Genomic DNA, 17838 nt, shown 5'->3' on the forward strand with positions numbered 1-17838 from the left:
TGTGGGATGTAACTAACTGGCAGAGAAAGGATTCAAGCCTACCAAAGAAGATGGTTTAAATGAGAAAGAAATGATTTGGGAAATGCAAATCAGGTCATTTGCATAAATATTACTTCACGCCAATCAATATTAATTAAAAATGGTGATTAAAGAGAAGATGCATTTAGAATGAAACCCATTTGATTTGTCTGTAGCTATTCTGAAAATGTTTCAATATTCTCAAATCACATAATTAATCTGAACCGTGTTATTCAGGCCAAACCGGCCTCCCAGCGTTCTGAAAATGCAAATGTGAATTTCTGTGCTCACTTATTTAAATACACAACACATTTGAGATCACAAGTGGGGCCTTGGGATTTCTTGTTTGTCCACGTGATCTATTACAGCTATCTACCTGATTTGACTCTGTAAACACAGTGGAATATACGACCCAAATAATTACAAAACTTTTGCTCAGGGCTACCTTTCCCTTCATGTTTTCCAAAGTGACACAGAGGAGCCCAATTTGGTAGACTAAAATTAAATTCAAGATGCACCCATTTATGGCTCTTCTGTCCAACCGGAAAATATGCAGGAGAGAACATTTTTGCTAGCATAAGGCAATCTGACAATATACTGAGCGTTTTATTGTTTGAAAGAGAGATGGCAGCTGCATACCTGGAAACATTTATGGACTTTGGATGCTGAAGTCACTATACTGAAACAGTCAGATGTGCAGTTGATATTTTAAATTGTATGAAACTGTTTAAGGGATATTCCGGATTAAGAGTGGGTAAATCTCAGAGGATAATGTTGATTGTTTCACACAGTTTCATTTCCATTTGTCCCTCCTTTATGTAAAATATATATATATATATATAATATACACACACACACACAGATATATATATATGTGTGTGTGTGTGTGTGTATATACAGTATACATTTGGGTTACAGTGAGAGACTTACATTGCATGAGGCCCATCTATTTCAAAGGTATAATCGAAAGACATAATGTGGATGCTAACATATTTTTTTCATGAGGAGAAAAAAAGCTTACTGATTTATTCTGTATAAACTTATTGCATATTTTGCAACTTTGTCACCAGTGCAAGACAGAGCAAGGCCACAGAAACTAAAACCTGAAAATGACTGTAAAAACTACATGATTTTAAAAACTTTACATCCAAAATCTATTTGATTTAACAGAATTCAGATTCCCTACTGTGGCGAGTGGGGCGGGGCCGAGGGACGTGGGAACACGAGTGAGGCCGGCAGTGATTGGGCAAATCAGTGGCACCTGCGGCCCACCGCCGGTCTCGAGTCCCATGTAGGAGATGGAAGGATATAAAACTGGAGCGACGACAGTGAAGGACGAGAGAGGACCAGGCCTGGGCTTTTAGTTCTGTTTTGGTCTTTATTTGGGCGTACCAGTCGTCCGTGAGGGGCTGGTGCGCTGTTTTGTGTTTATTTTGTTATTAAATTATCATTTTGATTGTCCGCCGGTTCCCGCCTCCTTCTTCCCGGTGTTATGAGGGTTTAATTCATTACACCTACAAAATCATTCCACGTTAAAAGTGTATAAAGAGACAGTCCAACATGATTTCATTAGCAATATGTAAACGTAACATTTTCAATATTCAGAACACCAATAAATGTAAGGCACATTTGAACAACTTCTAGGATGTACAAATGTTTAAGAAACTTTGAATTCATGGAATTAAGCTGACTTTATTTAAAGAAAATCTAGAAAATATAGTATAAACAAAATTGTCTCTTTAGCCAGAATTCCTAAACTATGCAACAAATTTTAATATTTTACATTTTTAAGATGTTTATAACATATGTAAATGCTGTCAATATGTCCACATTGTATGGGTATTTCCAAAAATGTACTTGCAAATGTTATATATATATATATATATATATAAATACCTACAAATTAGATTAGACTTGTGATTGCTGTATGTAAGTACATTCATGCTACATCTGTGCATAAAAACAGATGATTTTGTGATATACTATATGGTATTCCCCCACTCCCAAAGGACAAAAGTGTTTCTCCAATTATAATAAAGCAGTTTCATTTTTTTTGAGTTAGCAGTGCCTATTACTTTTTTTCCTGCTGGCTTTGCAAAAACTAACACTGGCATCATTATAAAAGGCTTTAGAATAAAATTTACTTATATGAATTTGAATGATATGAGCTTTATAAATAACCCGTGTACCACAGAGGTTTTGCATCCTACTGATAAATGCAATTTTCATGGATGTATGCTAAACACTCCCCCCTACCTATATCAGAGTCTGAAACTTGAAGCCAGTAAATAAATCAAATGGATCCTATTTATGAAATAAATGCATAATCCTGGTACCTTCGTAATCTTGTATCAAAATTCAATAACTCACAATAACTTCTGAAACAACATTTCTTCTCAGCTGATATCACTAATCCCTTCTACTTTTCATCCTTTTTCCTCCTTTACTCTGGAAGATATTATATATATATATATATATATATATATATATATATATATATATATATATTATATTCAGAAATAACTTATTGCACACGTAAATGAGTAGACTAGACAAAAATGGATGCACGCATTCTCTCTTCAAGAAGTGACTAGAATTCAAGATGGCCTCCAAGTTGAGGGAACAATGGTGATGAACATGATGCACTGTGACTACTGATCCAAAGTGAATAAAAGGCTGCACTATGCAGTGGAGATGCAGAGGCTTCTCATGGCCCCTAGTATCCATAAAAGGGGCCTCGCTCTTCTAAACTACCAATAAACAAGCAGTGTTCTCTTTTAAAGTTTACAAATAATTCATTGGTGCAATGATGCAATCCACCTAGTACTCAGAGGTCAGAGAAAACTAAACAAATCATCTTGCTTTTCATTCTCATTTGTAACCATTCGTGCTTCTCTGAAATCTGACATTTTAAATTCCAGTGGGTGTATATTATCACATGTGCATGACTCAGCACAAACTGACACACTGTGGACATGCACTTCATTAGCATCAGCCGAATTCCCCTTTCTTGCTCCATAACACGCTTTGGAGCCCTGGGCCTGACAAGGGTCGTTTGCACAAAGTGACAGTTCAGTTCCCCCACAGATCGGAGAGCAAGGGGCCCGGACCCTGCAGTGCAGTCAGGCAAGTTTCTTCACCAGAAATGGTCAGGCAAAAGAGCAAACGGCCACTGCTGTCTGAGGGCAGACCAGTGGTGGAGAGAGAGAGAGAGAGAGTAATGAGACACAGCCTCGAGACGTTGCTCATCTTCTCCAGCAGGGCTTCATTTGTGACTAATTTAGGAGACACAATTCGGAGCGTTTGACTTTGAGCCATCACATTAAGTGTCACTGTGCCTGGAGTGGAGATGATACAGAAATAAAGAGAAGAAATGCCACTTGGTGATAATAAGAATGTGGGATTGCCCGCATGTCCCATATATGGCCACCACACAAAAGCAAGGAGCCCTATGGGGCCCATTGCTTAAAAAGATCATCCATAACAAGACTGTGGTACAAAAATAACTCCATGCCAAGTAAAATATGAGTTGCATTGGTGCATCAAGAATATAAATAACTTGAAAGCGGGAAAAAATATTAAATCATGCTTAAATGCCTTAAAATCTTTATCGCAAATTGTCAACATTTGAGAATAATTTCATTCAAAGCCATTTCATCTATTATTATTTTTTCACCTCCAAGTTCTTTATGTCACATCAGACAACCACGTCATTTCAGTTTGAGTGTTGGAGCTGTGAATACATTTTGGCAGCTTTATAGACTACCTTGCTGTGCAAAACTAGCCTTGGCATCCCATTTTCCCAACCGTAGTTTCAAGGCAAAGCCTGACATTTCTACAGAAATCACTAGTTTGTATGTATAAAGGTTGAATGAGATGGATTTCACTGCTGTTTATGTGTGGATGATGTTCTTGTCAAATTTTGTCAAAAAGTGCCACACTGAAAAAGACTTCCAACTCCAAATGTAAAGATTCAAACATTCTAAAAGGGTATAAAAACATTTCCTGGTTACATTAGCACTGATCAAAGATGTGCCCTCAAACAAATGACTATTTGGCTGTTTTAGATTCAGATCTGTTTACTGAAATTCTTGTTAGTTATAGTCCAAAACATCAACCTGTTTGAGGCCAAGTTCAACAAACCTAACATGTTAATACACCAACAAAACCATAAATCCGCTGCAATATTCCTGCAATCAGCTAATGCCTGCTCAAGTGCATTTAATGTGCACCAGCATCATAATTATCCATTATGCAAGTCTAATACGTTTTTACATTTCAAAACACTTTACTTTCATCCTTGGCGAGGCAGCATTTCAAACACTGTTATCATAAAGTATAATCAAGCTCATGTTTTGCTGGCTTGCTGGATATCATCCTGCAGAGTGCAATAAACCAGAAAACCAGTTTTTAGTGATCCTCTCATCGCCCCTTTCAAAGGACACACTTTGTTACCATGCACACAACCTGACGTGAGGGATATCAAAGACAACCATTTATTTTGGACCCGCTCTGTACAGCGCTGCTGAACGCTCATCCGGGAGGGCAGAAGCTTCATTCTGACACTACAGCGGGGCTGTGTGCTCTTTTAAACCTGTGATAGCAATCCACTAAAGCCTCTGCCCTATAAATAGAAGCTTTCAGTGTAATCTTTGAGAAAAAAAGGGAGTATTTAAGCTCCTCTTAACATGCAGATAGCTGAAAGTTACTGAAACATTACTTTTTAATGTTAAAGCTATATTTCCAGTGCCTATAATGATGACTGAAATGCCTTGAGATGAGACTTCCGTTTAAGAATTCATACAGTAGATACAGAAGGACTGATATAAATTATAGAGTCTGTGACATAATAAAACCCTCACACAATAACTGGGGAACAAAATAATCAATGGCTTGATCTTCATTATAAAACTTGATTCATATTTAAAACATTACCAAATGAAAATCCCTCTCAGTTACGAGATCGTAAATGGAATATGACACAGTTTGGAATGGAATATAAAGCTAATTTGAAAAGAAGGATGAAAAACGAAATTGGGGGCCTTCTTAACCCAACTGAACCTTGATAATTCCAAAGCACCGTGTTCCGCTTGATCGGGAAAGCTGCCACCTTCTCCCTGGGGGGTTATTATTTCCAGCTAGTGAAACCAGAATGCCATAGGATGCTTACTCCCTCCCTCTCTCGCTACCTCATTATTCATTATTTTTGAATCACTGTGCTGGGATTGAAGTGAGACTGTCAGCATCAATTCTCGGCCAACCATCTCTGAGAGCTGTTGTCCATTAACTGTATGCTGGGTCATCCTTGCCTCCATGTTGATCACTATCTTGTGCCAATTGTGAAATGTTACAGATGTTAATTAGCTGTAATATCGGTAACCCTGATACAAGTCCATTATGAATCAACCCCCCATCAGAAATGTTTATTGCTAGCAAATGCCTTCAAAGGCATTTGTGGCGATCTGTTGCTGCAGCAGAGGGACAACCGATCGCTTTTCACTGACGGAGGCTGACAGCAGCATAACAATTAAGTTTAGGCCAAAAGGCTAAGTATGGTGTCAGGTGCTTTGACCCTGTTCATTTCCAACAATATATAGGAATTGAATTAAGTTTGGAATTACCTAGTGAATTCCAATAAACACGTCAACGGTTTATTATATTAAATGATAAAAGAGATGACATGATGTAAAAATACAATAGACTTAGTACCCCTTTTCCAAAAAAAAAAAAAACATGAATTAGGTAATTAATTAATCGCCATCCAGGTTGTTACACTTTTGACATAACTTAAAAAAAACATAAAATACATCAAGAGAGGACATTCATGTTCGGTACACCCAGAAATTGTTGTAAAACTTAACAAACAAACAAATAAAAAAAAGTCATTGACATCAGTAGCAGAGCACAGTGAGCTGTTTTGGTGTTCTTTTGTGTGGAAGGGTGGAGGAATAAACAGTATTAAAATAAAGACAGTATAATTAAGCTGTGAAATGATCTCCAGCATTAAAGGCCTGCAGCTGTCTGGTTCATACTCACCCTCCTTGGACGGGCGCCGCACCTCCGCGCTCAGATTGCACACCTGCGCCGAGCGCACCTGAGGAGTCAGGCATCCTTCGGTTTGGGGATTTAAAGGCAACACCACGTTACTGAGCATCAGCACACTTTCAGATTCCCCATCACCTAAATGTTGAGGGCAGGTGCATTTAGCGTAGACTATTCCACACGATTCAGCTTTCTCTCCTTTCAAGCAGTTTTCCAACCACGTGCATAACACCTGACATCCAAATTGACTTGGGCTAGCCTTATTTAAAACCACAAACTCCACCACAGACCTTTCTTCCTCCTCTGTCTTCTTCGTCGTCAATCCATTGTAGTCGTAGGGAAACACTCGCCGGAGCTGCACAAAATTTTTGTCGTAATGCAAAAAGACATAAATATTCTTGCCGTCATCACACAGGTGCACGATGGACTCGTTGATCCTCAACAGCTCGTTGATCTTCTCGTGAGAGAAGTGATCAAACTGGTAAGCCAGCAAAGAGAATTCAGAACAGCTAATTTCTTGTTTGTAAAGTTTTAGGTAGATGCTGTATTTGGTAGGATCTGGGTTCTCCAACGTCCAAGTGCAGTTTGTGAAGTTCTTGGGAAACATTTCATTTATCGAGTAAGATCCATAGATAACTCCTTTTACCAGCGTGGAACACCAGAAATCTTGGGCACCAGTATATCCAAACATAACCAGGAAATAGGTGGAAAATATATAAATCAACAGATTACGAACAGCCTTCATCCTATGTCATTTGGCCTGCAAGAGAAACAGAGATGCACTACGTTTATTGTCAGCCTATGTGGTGTGAAGGGAAGCTTTGCTAAAGAGTTTCAGTCTAAGATCTCACAACTATCCAATTTAGCTTTGTGTTAAACACACACTTACCTACATTGTTCGTTTGAACCGCCTATTTTCAATCATAAACTACCATCTCGATTTTATGGAGATTCAAATGATCCTTTCCATGGGAATGTAACACATTTCGGATAAACATTGCCACCTTGTGGTGTTTAATAAATTGGGGGTAATAACTTTGGGCATCTGCTGTGGCAGGATAAAATTGCATGACATTTAGCAATCAAATTATCATTTGATATGATCATTACACACTGAATGATCTTTACATTGTTTGAATGAGTGACAGTGTCGGACACAATGATCATTGACATTCAGTAGCTTTATGGTCCTTATATTAAGTAGCGTCTCATTCGTTTGGAAAAATAAAAAAAGGCTGGGCATTACATGTCACCAACAAAAAGACATTGTGGCACAATAAAACGTTTTGGGTTTTATTCACTTGAAGGTAACGTGTCGCAATTCTGCAGTGATCTACATGTCTGACCGCATAATAATCATCTACACATCTGTCTGCTCAGACACTGTTGGGATTTCTATTCAACTTAAAGACCCCACATATATTTACTAAATATCGTCTTTTATATAATACAAAGAGATCATATCCGATTGTCTGGATGGACTAAAATGTCGGTGATCTAAGGATTAAAGCAGCTTTACTTTCAACATCTAATTCCCTTAGCCTACTACTGAACGCAATCTATGATTTTCATGAGGCAAAAACTTTGATTTCGATGTAATGGCTTTGTCTCCTCGATGATATGCTGTATGTATTTCATCATAATGTTTGCAAATGTGTTTGAATTCCCAGATATTCTAGGAGTCTGAAAGAAAGGCGGCGGAGAGGGAGAGAGAAAGAGAGAGGGAGATCCAGCAGAAGAGAAAAGCTATTCGATGTCCTGTTTGCATGAATCCTGCAGGCATTGCAGCTGTGCAGTGTCACAGCATTCCCAAACCGAGCCTTTATTTTCATTCTTTAATCGCCTTAAATGCGGCACTACTTGTATGACATAACAAAACGCATTCGATGCAATATACACAGAGGTCACACACGACTACATAGAAGGAGACAGTATTGGCGCACAATGCAACCATCGCGCGCTACTTTTCCTTTACATCCGATGTCGCCTCGCGCGCTTGCACTTTTCGTTGATTATTACGGGAGCGTTCCAGTTTGACGCGTCGCGTCACGATCAGTTATATGAAGAGATTAGAAAAAGTCATAGCGACAGAAATAATTAAAAACTGCAGCGACGTCTTCTCATATTTATACTCTTTTACAAAACACCAGAAGTCTAGCGTGATTCTCAGTCGTCAGTTTCGGGGGTGCAAACCTGAATGTGGTCACCAAAACGCATTTTACGATATACAGTCGGCGCCAAACTCGATTCTCTCATTTTTCTGCAAAACTCGTCGATCATCGTTTAACTTTACACTGGCCCTGGTAACGTTCGAGTCCTCTGAAATATTGACGTAGTTTATATTGCATTAATCAGAATGAACTATGGAACTCAGATCTTTAACTCGTTTATGCATTGAAGAGGAATAAACTTGGGCGAGGGCCATCTCAATGTCGTTCAAACAAGCCTTTTTATTCATCGACTTATTTATAATAATAATAATAATTACATTTACATGTCTTACCTTGCACTCTGAAACCTATGGCTATTTTCCCCACATACTTGGAAACATCCTTTTTAGAAATTAAATGTGTCGCTCCCCTGTGAATCGATATCTCCCATTGCCGATGATAGAAGTCTAGAGCAACAAGATGGTCAATGAGCAAAATGCATTAGACTCCAGGCTGGATCATCATCTCGCTCCAATTTTTTTTATTCCCACCTCAACGCAACCAAGTGATGAGAGCGCAACAGAAGTGATCAGACACTAGAACGAGGGTTAAAAATGTTACGAATCTATACTGATCATTAGCCGTTGTCTGCCCGTCCCTCAAGAGATGTCCAGGTCGGGTAGCAGGTAGAGCGCAATCCCTGACGGATGGAGGATGCTGCTGACTCGTTGTGGAGTGAGATGGAAAGCGCTTTCTCGCCGAGCCTCAGGACTGGAGCTGCAATATCACGTCACTGCCACTAAGATAAGGCACGTATGGACGTCTCGAGCTGCGTCTCTCACCATCTCACCCCCCTTCCCCTGGATAACATAGAAACTATGGGAAAATCGAGGCAGATGAATGTCCCTCGGACTGGAACTAACGACACGGTGTCTTTTCTGCGACCGCCTGGACTAAATAGCAGAAGCCAATGGAATTATAAATCATTAGAGGTTTGTTTCCGGGGGATTATGTTATTGCGTGAGAGATGAGAGATGTGTACAGGAACTTGTGAAGTTGCTTAATCTTTTTCATCATCGCACCATCATAAAGAATTTTTCTTTTTTTTTTTTTGTGGTCTAGAGAGAGAAAATAATGTGTTAGCACTTAAAAATTTAACAACTTGTGTTTATAGAAAAACCACTGAGAATATAACGTTAGGCTACCTATGATATTTAGTTTGAAACTATCTCCTGGTGAATTTTTACGGATGGCTCACTGCAATTACAAAGCCAGACTTGAAAACAAAGAAACATCAAAATCATAATTAATAGCCTATCTGGAAAATTTCCACGATAGTCCCCTTCTAAAGTAGCCTAGGCTATGTATATACGTCGATTCCCAAGTTCAGCAAGTTTTGTTGTCCTTTGAAAATCATAATTTTTTATACAATAAAATTGTGATGAAGCTCTCGTCAAAAAAATTTAATAAAAACATTGAATAAAATTAAATTCTGAAAAACACATTTTTAATCTAGGCTATTATGGTCGTAACAATAACATTTGTATTTTGGAGACGTGTACGAGGGTGATCTCAGTCAATTTATTCGGTGACAGACCACTAAAACCACATAGTGGTTGTAAACATTACAAGTCACAATGACGGAATTTTAGCGATGCACCGCAAGAGATTGAGCTGCGAGTTATTGTTATGGTTAGCCTAACTAGAGTCTATCGGCGCTCTGACCGATTTGTAATCTAACACTGTCAATAGGCCACCAAACTGTTTGAAAAATATATATATTTTAACAAGATACTTTAACTTCCTTACTTTAATACTTCCTTAACATACTTTAAAATATGTAAAAATATTTCATAGGCTATATATATATATATATATATATATATATATATATATATATATATATATATATATAAACAGGCAATAGAAATACATTTACAGTAAATGTATTTTAAATTTTATTTAAATGTACATTTACAGTAAATACATTTACATTTACATTTTCTGCTATACTTGTATAAAAATACCGGGCTGGTTTTACATACAAGACGAATACTGAAATTAATTAATTAATAAAAAAAATTGCAGTAGCCTGATATTAATACTGATCCAGGTCCTCCGAGGTTACATTCACTAAAATCTTGAGAATCTGAGACAAGAGATGGCATTACTTCCTATAGGACAGTGGTTCCCAATCCTGGTCCTGGAGAACCCCCAGCACTGCACATTTTAGATGTCTCCCTATTCAAACACACCTGATTCAACTCATAAACTAATTAGCGAAGACTCCAAGACCTCAAAAGTGTGTGTCAGATAAGAGAGACACCAAAAACATGCAGTGTTGGGGGTTCTCAGGACAAGGATTTTGGAACCACCGCTATAGGATACAACATTGGCACTTGAAGTGTTTACGGAAAAGTTCTGGTAAAACTGCAATTATTATTATTATTTTTTTTTACATCCACAGAATTATATACATACAAATTAATAGGCCTAAAGATATTTCCAATGTTCTCATTTATGAAAGCAGACACCAAACAATCTAAACAATAACAGGTACAATATAAAATTTTAGGCCTATACTTTAGGCCTATCTTTTGTTTGGTTAACATAGTAAGTACATGCTATAACTTATTTAATTTGCTTCTGGCTTTAAATGTAGATCTATATAAATAATGGATATGAGCAACCCACAGTAATATTTTTGCAGCACACAGATTAAATGCTACATATAATTACTAAGTTATGGCTGTAGTTCACTGCATGGCCAAGGGTAGCTACAAACTCATGAACACTAATCAAGTCTTTCTTGTATGTATTTAGCCTGTGACAAGGTGATTAAAAGATCAAACTTACCTGATCAGAGGAAAGCTGACCACAGTCTTGAGCTTTCATCTTAGAGGCTTTAGACTTTATTTCAGCCCAATCAGCATCATGGTCCCACCAGTGTCATGGGTTCAGTGTAAAATGGCTTGGATGAGGAGGCAAAACCACCGGGAGGTGTACCACACATTTACAGAGAGAACACAATTATTGCTGTCATCTATAAAGTCCATACAAAGATTTTTATCAGTAGCAATCTGTCAAAGCACAGGCACTAAGAATCAGAAGTGATATAAAACTGCAGACAAAACAACTTACACCCTTCAAAAAAAACTATATTCCCTCTAAACTGTAATCGTACTTCTGATTTCCATATCATAAAGATATGCAAATAATTAATCTATCATTGTAATGCTTTTTTTTTTCTGTTTGAGCAAATGCATTTTAAAAATTCATTTTTGACTAGCACACAACCCTGATTTGTAGCTGTGACGAGTGGGGCAGGGCCGAGGGATGTGGGAACACGAGTGAGGCCGGTGGAGTGATTGGGAAATCCGCGACACCTGCGACCCACCACCGGTCTCGAGTCCCACAGAGGAGATGGAGGGATATAAAAAGGGAGCGACGACAGTGAAGGACGAGAGAGGACCAGGCCTGGGCTTTATTTTATGTTTTGGTTTCATTTTGTGCGCATCAGTCGTCCGTGAGGGGCTGATGCGCTGTTTTGTTTATTTTGTGATTATTAAAGTTGCATTTTGATTGTCTGCCGGTTCCCGTCTCCTTCTTCCCGATGATTATGGAGTTTTTATTATTACAGTAGCTTTGTTGAATTCTGTATGCCAAGTGTTGATATGTGTTTACCTTGTTGACAACTTATAATGAAAGTTCACCACATCTAACAATAACCCAGCTCCTCACAACAGGATTAGAAACACCCCACCCTGTCTAATTGTGTATTGTGTATAGGAGGCTATATTTTTTCAGCAACTCACATAGAGTGTAGACTGCAAGTTGATGAGCCTTAAGAGTCAGTCATAATGCAATAACCCAGTGCAACCATTTATTTTCTGCTGTAACTCCATTACAACTCGAGAAAATTAAATAAAAATAAGGTCTAAGTTGCAGCCAAAGGGAACCATAATGAAAACTTTATTTATACTATTGCCACACAATGTGCTACAATGTCTGTTTATCTTTTACAAATTTTTGCATGTTCTATCTGCATATTCTATGTACAGTGCTGTATATATACAATGTTTTCAATGAACAATACAAAGAATGTATTTATAATTATTGTTATGTTCTACAAATATACAAATAATATATATATTTGTAGAAGAAGAAGACATTGTTTTTAGACAATGAGAGTGTCGTAAGGCAGAGCGAAAATGTAAAAGAGACAAACTCCATGTCTCATATGAGTGTCTGATTGCAAGCTTAAAGGGATAGTTCACCCAAAAATCAAAATGATGTCATTAATAACAGACCCTTCATGTCGTTCCAAACCAGTAAGACCTCCATTTATCTTCGGAACACAGTTTAAGATATTTTACATTTTGTCCAAGAGCTCTCAGTCCCTCCATTGAAACTGTGTGTACAGTATACTGTTTATGTCCAGAAAGGTAAGAAAAACATCATCAAAGTAGTCCATGTGACATCAGAGGGTCAATTAGAATATTTTGAAGCATTAAAAAAATAAATTTTGGTCCAAAAATAGCAAAAACTACGACTTTATTCAGTATTGTCTTCCCTTCCATGTCTGTTGTGAGAGAGTTAAAAACAAAGCACAAACACACCTGATTCAACTCATAAACTAATTAGCGAAGACTCCAAGACCTCAAAAGTGTGTGTCAGATAAGAGAATGAATCATTCGATGTAACCGGATCTTTTTGAACCAGTTCACCAAATCGAACTGAATCATTTTAAACGGTTCGCATCTCCAATATGCATTAATCCACAAATGACTTGAGCTGTTAACTTTTTTAATGTGTCTGACACTCTCTGAGTTCAAACAAACCAATATCCTGGAGTAATTCATTTACTCAAACAGTACACTGACTGAACTGCTGTGAAGAGAAAACTGAAGATGAACACCGAGCCGAGCCAGAAAATGACTCGTTCACGAGTCAAGAACCGGTTGCATTGGTTTTCGGATCACCAGTAGTTCTTTCGGACAGTTCGATTCAATAAACCGGTTGAAGAAAACAGTTCACTGGTCCTTTTGCGCTCGACGTAATGGCGTCATTGGCGATGATTGCCCTTGATTCAAGCCTTTGGTTTACCTGGGCTCATAACATTAGCACAGAATCAGTTGAGAATCAATCACCAAAAGAATCAGTTCAGTTCAGACGCTCTGTTTGTCGGTCTACTTCACACTGAATCACACATGTGCAGTATCATCAGCTCCTCGGTTCTCGAATCGGACACGTCTGACAGAAACGGTTCTTGACTCGTGAACGAGTCAGTCTATTGTTCGTTATCTGGCTCGGTTTGGTTTTCATTTTCAGACGTGTCAAGGAATTTGGCTACAGTTGTCATATTCCTCTTGTTAAGTCACTCCTAAACCACAGACATAGTCAGAGGCGTCTTACCTGGGCTAAGGAGAAGAAGAACTGGACTGTTGACAAGTGGTCCAAACTCCTCTTTTTTCCGATGAGATCAAGTTTTGTATTTCTTTTGGAAACCAAGGTTCTAGAGTCTGGAGGAAGGGTGGAGAAGCTCATAGCCCAAGTTGCTTGAAGTCCAGTGTTAAGTTTCCACAGTCTGTGATGATTTGGGTTGCAATGTCATCTGTTGGTGTTAGTTCATTGTGTTTTTTGAAAACCAAAGTCACTGCACCCGTTTACCAAGAAATTTTGGAGAACTTCATGCTTCCTTCTGCTGACCAGCTTTTTGAAGATGCTGATTTCATTTTCCAGTAGCATTTGGCACCTGCCCACACTGCCAAAAGCACCAACAGTTGGTTAAATGACCATGGTGTTGGTGTGCTTGACTGGCCAGCAAACTCACCATACCCAAACCCCATAGAAAATCTATGGGGTATTTGTCAAGAGGAAAATGAGAAACAAGAGACCAAAAAATGCAAATGAGCTGAAGGCCACTGTCAAAGAAACCTGGGCTTCCATACCACCTCAGCAGTGCCACAAACTGATCACCTCCATGCCACACCGAATTGAGGCAGTAATTAAAGCAAAAGGAGCCCCTAGCAAGTATTGAGTACATGCACAGTAAATGTACATACTTTCCAGAGGCCAACAATTCACTAAAAAGTTTTTTTTTATTATTATTATTGGTCTTATGAAGTATTCTAGTTTGTTAAAGGAACACTTCACCCATTTGCATTTAGCTTTGTATTGTTAGAAACCCAGTCATATATTATAATGATCATGGATTTTTCCTTTATTTTTCCCTGAGATGGGAGAAATAAGGATTTAAGTGTTTTACTTCCTGCTTATTATGACGTAAAAATCGTCATTTTGCGTCATAATAAGCAGGAAGTCAAAATTCATTGAAAAGTGTAGAGACTACAGACACTAGCTTATTATTATTCCAGGGGGTGGGACCCACTCACCCTACAGGCCTATTACAGATCAGTGGGTGGGACTAAACTTACAGAAACGAAAATGAAAATCCGCCATCTTGTTTGGAAGCTATGTAGCTAAGCTAACAAGCGCTTATGGAGTCAGATTTACGAGAATGGCTGGAGGAACAACTCATGATATGGAAGAAGAGGATTTTCAAAGTCTGTTGCTCGAAACAGATGTTCGTGGCTATCTATACAAGCCACAATATAGCGCAGAGCAGCTGAGGCTGATGGAGGAACAGGAGGCGGCGCCTGCAGCCGAGGCCGGAGACCTGCCTGTCGCGTCCGAGGAGCCCGGGCGTGCTCGAGCTGGTGCGGACTGGTGGTGCCTGTGCTCTCGTTGTGTGCCTACGGACACAGAGCTAGAGTCCGTCTGCTGCCAAGAATTTCAAAGATGCCAATTTCTCCTCGAAGAAATGTCTGAGGCAGACAAGGACACGGATTTTTGCGTTGTGAACCATCCTAGTTTCGCCCCGCATATGGACAGAGGCGTCCTGGAGACATATTTCAGAATTCCGAAGGTAAACTGGAAACGCCAGCCGAAGCCTGCAGGGACAAATGGACGTCTAACTGTAAAGTAAGTGTTTCAATTTTATTTATTATTCATTTCGTGAAATGTACACAATTTCTTCAAGCATTATTATCACGAAATGATTCCCGGTTAATAAGTTACGTAACGTCAACTGTAAACTGTATGTGCAGTACCTTTTTTAATGCACAAAAAGCTTACTGTGGCATTGTTTACTACTGTCGCACGTAAATACCATACATCGCTAACTGTGTCCTCAATGTCTTGGGAGTGGGAGTGGCTTGTGGAGCTGTGCAAATGTGTTGCATTGTGGGAGTTGTGGTTTTCCATACAAATGAGCCCTAAAGTTACTTTCTGTAATAACTCGGTCAAAAAGGCACCAAATTCGAAAATTTTAATAGATTTCGACTACATATATGACCCACTTTCAATGAAGATCAATGTTCCCACGGGTGAAATGCTCCTTTAAGACCGTGAATTGGTGGGTTTTTGTTAAATGTTAGCCAAAATCATCACAATTAAAAGAACCAAAGACTTAAACTACTTCAGTCTGTGTGCATTTAATTTATTTAATACTCGAGTTTCATAATTTGGGTTGAATTACAGATATACAGTTGAAATACAGAACTACCAAATAGTGCTACAAGTGTGATTGCATCATATAATAATTGCTGGATGCCTGGTTGACTACATCTTGTATTAATCTTTCACAAAATTTCTGTCATATGCACATAAACTGACAGTCACCACTGATAAGCTACTACTAAATATTGTAGAAACTTAATGTTCTGTAAAGTTGCTTTGCAATGATTTGTATCCTAAAAAGCACTATACAAATAAACTTGAAATGAATTGAAAACCTGAATTACTGACAACATTCAAATTTATTGAGATGCACCTGTAAGTGCGGCATTCTATACAACTTATCATAGTATTATGTTACATCAGTTAGAAAAGTTGGTGGGTGTAACAAAGTTCAAAGTACTGTAAGGAATAAAGAGGCAGGAACCGGTGAACATTTAAACAAAACTTTAATAAAACAATAAACAAAAATAGCGTGACAGCCCCTCGCGGATGACTGTCATGCACAAATAGAACCAAAACACAAAATAAAGTCCAGGCCTGGTCCCCTCTCGTCTTGCACTGTCTTCAGTCCTCTTTTCATCCTCCTATAGCTACTTCATGGGACTCAAGATCGGTGAGTGGAACATTATCATTTACTCCACTGGCCTCACTCCGTTTCCATGGCTCTCAGCCCCTCCCCACTCATCACAGTGGGTATTCAGGGTGTCGCTCTTCAGTGGTTGGCCTCTAGGAGTCTTTTTCACTTTACATGTTTCCCTTGGGTGCCGTTTTTAAGAAATTTAAGATTTTATACCACTGCTATGCTGATGATAAACAGTTCTATCTTCCAGCAAAAACTGACAATAGTGATTCTTTGGATGTGCTCTACAAATGTTTTGAGGAAAGAAAATGTTTAATTTAGGGTCTCTCTCTGCCAATGTTCAAACATATATATAAGAAATCTCGGGTTACATTTGATTCATTACCCAACTTTGTGAAACAAATTAGTATAGTTGTATAGGGCAGCTTCTCCCATCTGAGATCAATCACTAAACTGAAACTGTTACTGCCCCACAAAGATCTGGAGACTGTAATCCATGCTTTCATAAAATCACGCCTGGATTACTGTAATTGCCTTTCTTGTGGCCTGCCTCAAATGGCAATTTCTCATCTGCAAATTGTCCAAAATGCTGCAGCAAGGCTTCTTACTGGAACAAAAAAAGAAGTATAATTTTACTCCAATTTTAGCGTCTTTACATTGGCTTCCTGTAAAGTTTAGAATTGACTTTAAAATAGCTGTCTTTGTGTACAAGACTTTATCTGGTCTTGCACCAAAATACATCAGTAACCTTCTGATTCATTACTCTACTCAAAGAGCCTTTAGGTCTAGTAATCAGCTTCTCTTAACAGTCCCTCGATGTCTCTGTAAAACCAAGGATGGTTGGGCTTTTTCAGCTGCAGCTCCTAGACATTACAATAGTTTTACCGTAAATGTGAGACTTTTCTAAAATCTTATTTGTTTTCTCTGGCATTTGATTAAGGTCAGTTTAAGGTTTTGATGTCAGTTTACTCTGATTCTATTTGAATGTGTTTATTTGTCATATAATGCATTTCCTATTATGCTTTTTATAAACTGTGTTTTGTTGCACAGCACACCTCTCTTGCTTTTAAAGGGATCACATGATGCAATTAACATTTTTCCTTTCTCTTTGGAGTGTTACAAGCTCTTAGAAGCATAAAGAGGATCTGTAAAGTTAAAAAAGACTCAAATCCAGAGATATTCTTTATAAAAGTTAAGTCAACCAATCCTACCTAAAATGGCTTATTCTAACACGCCCCCACATGTCTATGTATCAATGGGGGAAGATTTGCATAACGCTGCCCAAATATTCACATAAAGAATGAAGGTGTAACTTTTATTCTTGCTGTTGCCACCGGCACCATGCTGTGGAGAAGCTGTGTGAACGTTTCAGAAAGGCGGGGCATAGAGGAGAAACAATAATGTACAGTATGTTTTTTAACCTTAAACCACATAAACACGTTGCATTACACCAAATACTCAAAATAATGTTCTTTTTAGCAACGTCATATGACCCTTTAATTGTGCTATATACATAAATTTTGACTT

The 17838-nt window shown here is 38.4% G+C and overlaps 1 protein-coding gene across 4 annotated transcripts in view; it reads right to left on the reverse strand.

Moving 5' to 3' along the window:
* LOC132156820 (adhesion G protein-coupled receptor B3-like) overlaps nucleotides 1-9038 on the reverse strand; it is a 164031-nt gene extending 154993 nt beyond the window's left edge. For 3 of the 4 annotated variants that reach the window (XM_059565858.1, XM_059565857.1, XM_059565855.1), the window contains exons 1-2: nucleotides 8564-9035; nucleotides 6055-6820 (exon numbers count right to left, since the gene is read on the reverse strand). In XM_059565858.1, the coding sequence (XP_059421841.1) occupies nucleotides 6055-6805 (751 nt within the window). In that variant the 5' untranslated portion in view covers nucleotides 6806-6820; nucleotides 8564-9035. Of the gene's footprint in view, nucleotides 1-6054; nucleotides 6821-8563 lie in introns of all 4 variants that reach the window. The other variant, XM_059565856.1, reaches the window with a different exon arrangement.
* Between the last annotated feature and the right edge of the window lie 8800 nt (nucleotides 9039-17838).

This window comes from Carassius carassius, chromosome 14, assembly GCF_963082965.1.
Source record: "Carassius carassius chromosome 14, fCarCar2.1, whole genome shotgun sequence".
In the NCBI taxonomy this organism is placed as follows: domain Eukaryota; kingdom Metazoa; phylum Chordata; class Actinopteri; order Cypriniformes; family Cyprinidae; genus Carassius; species Carassius carassius.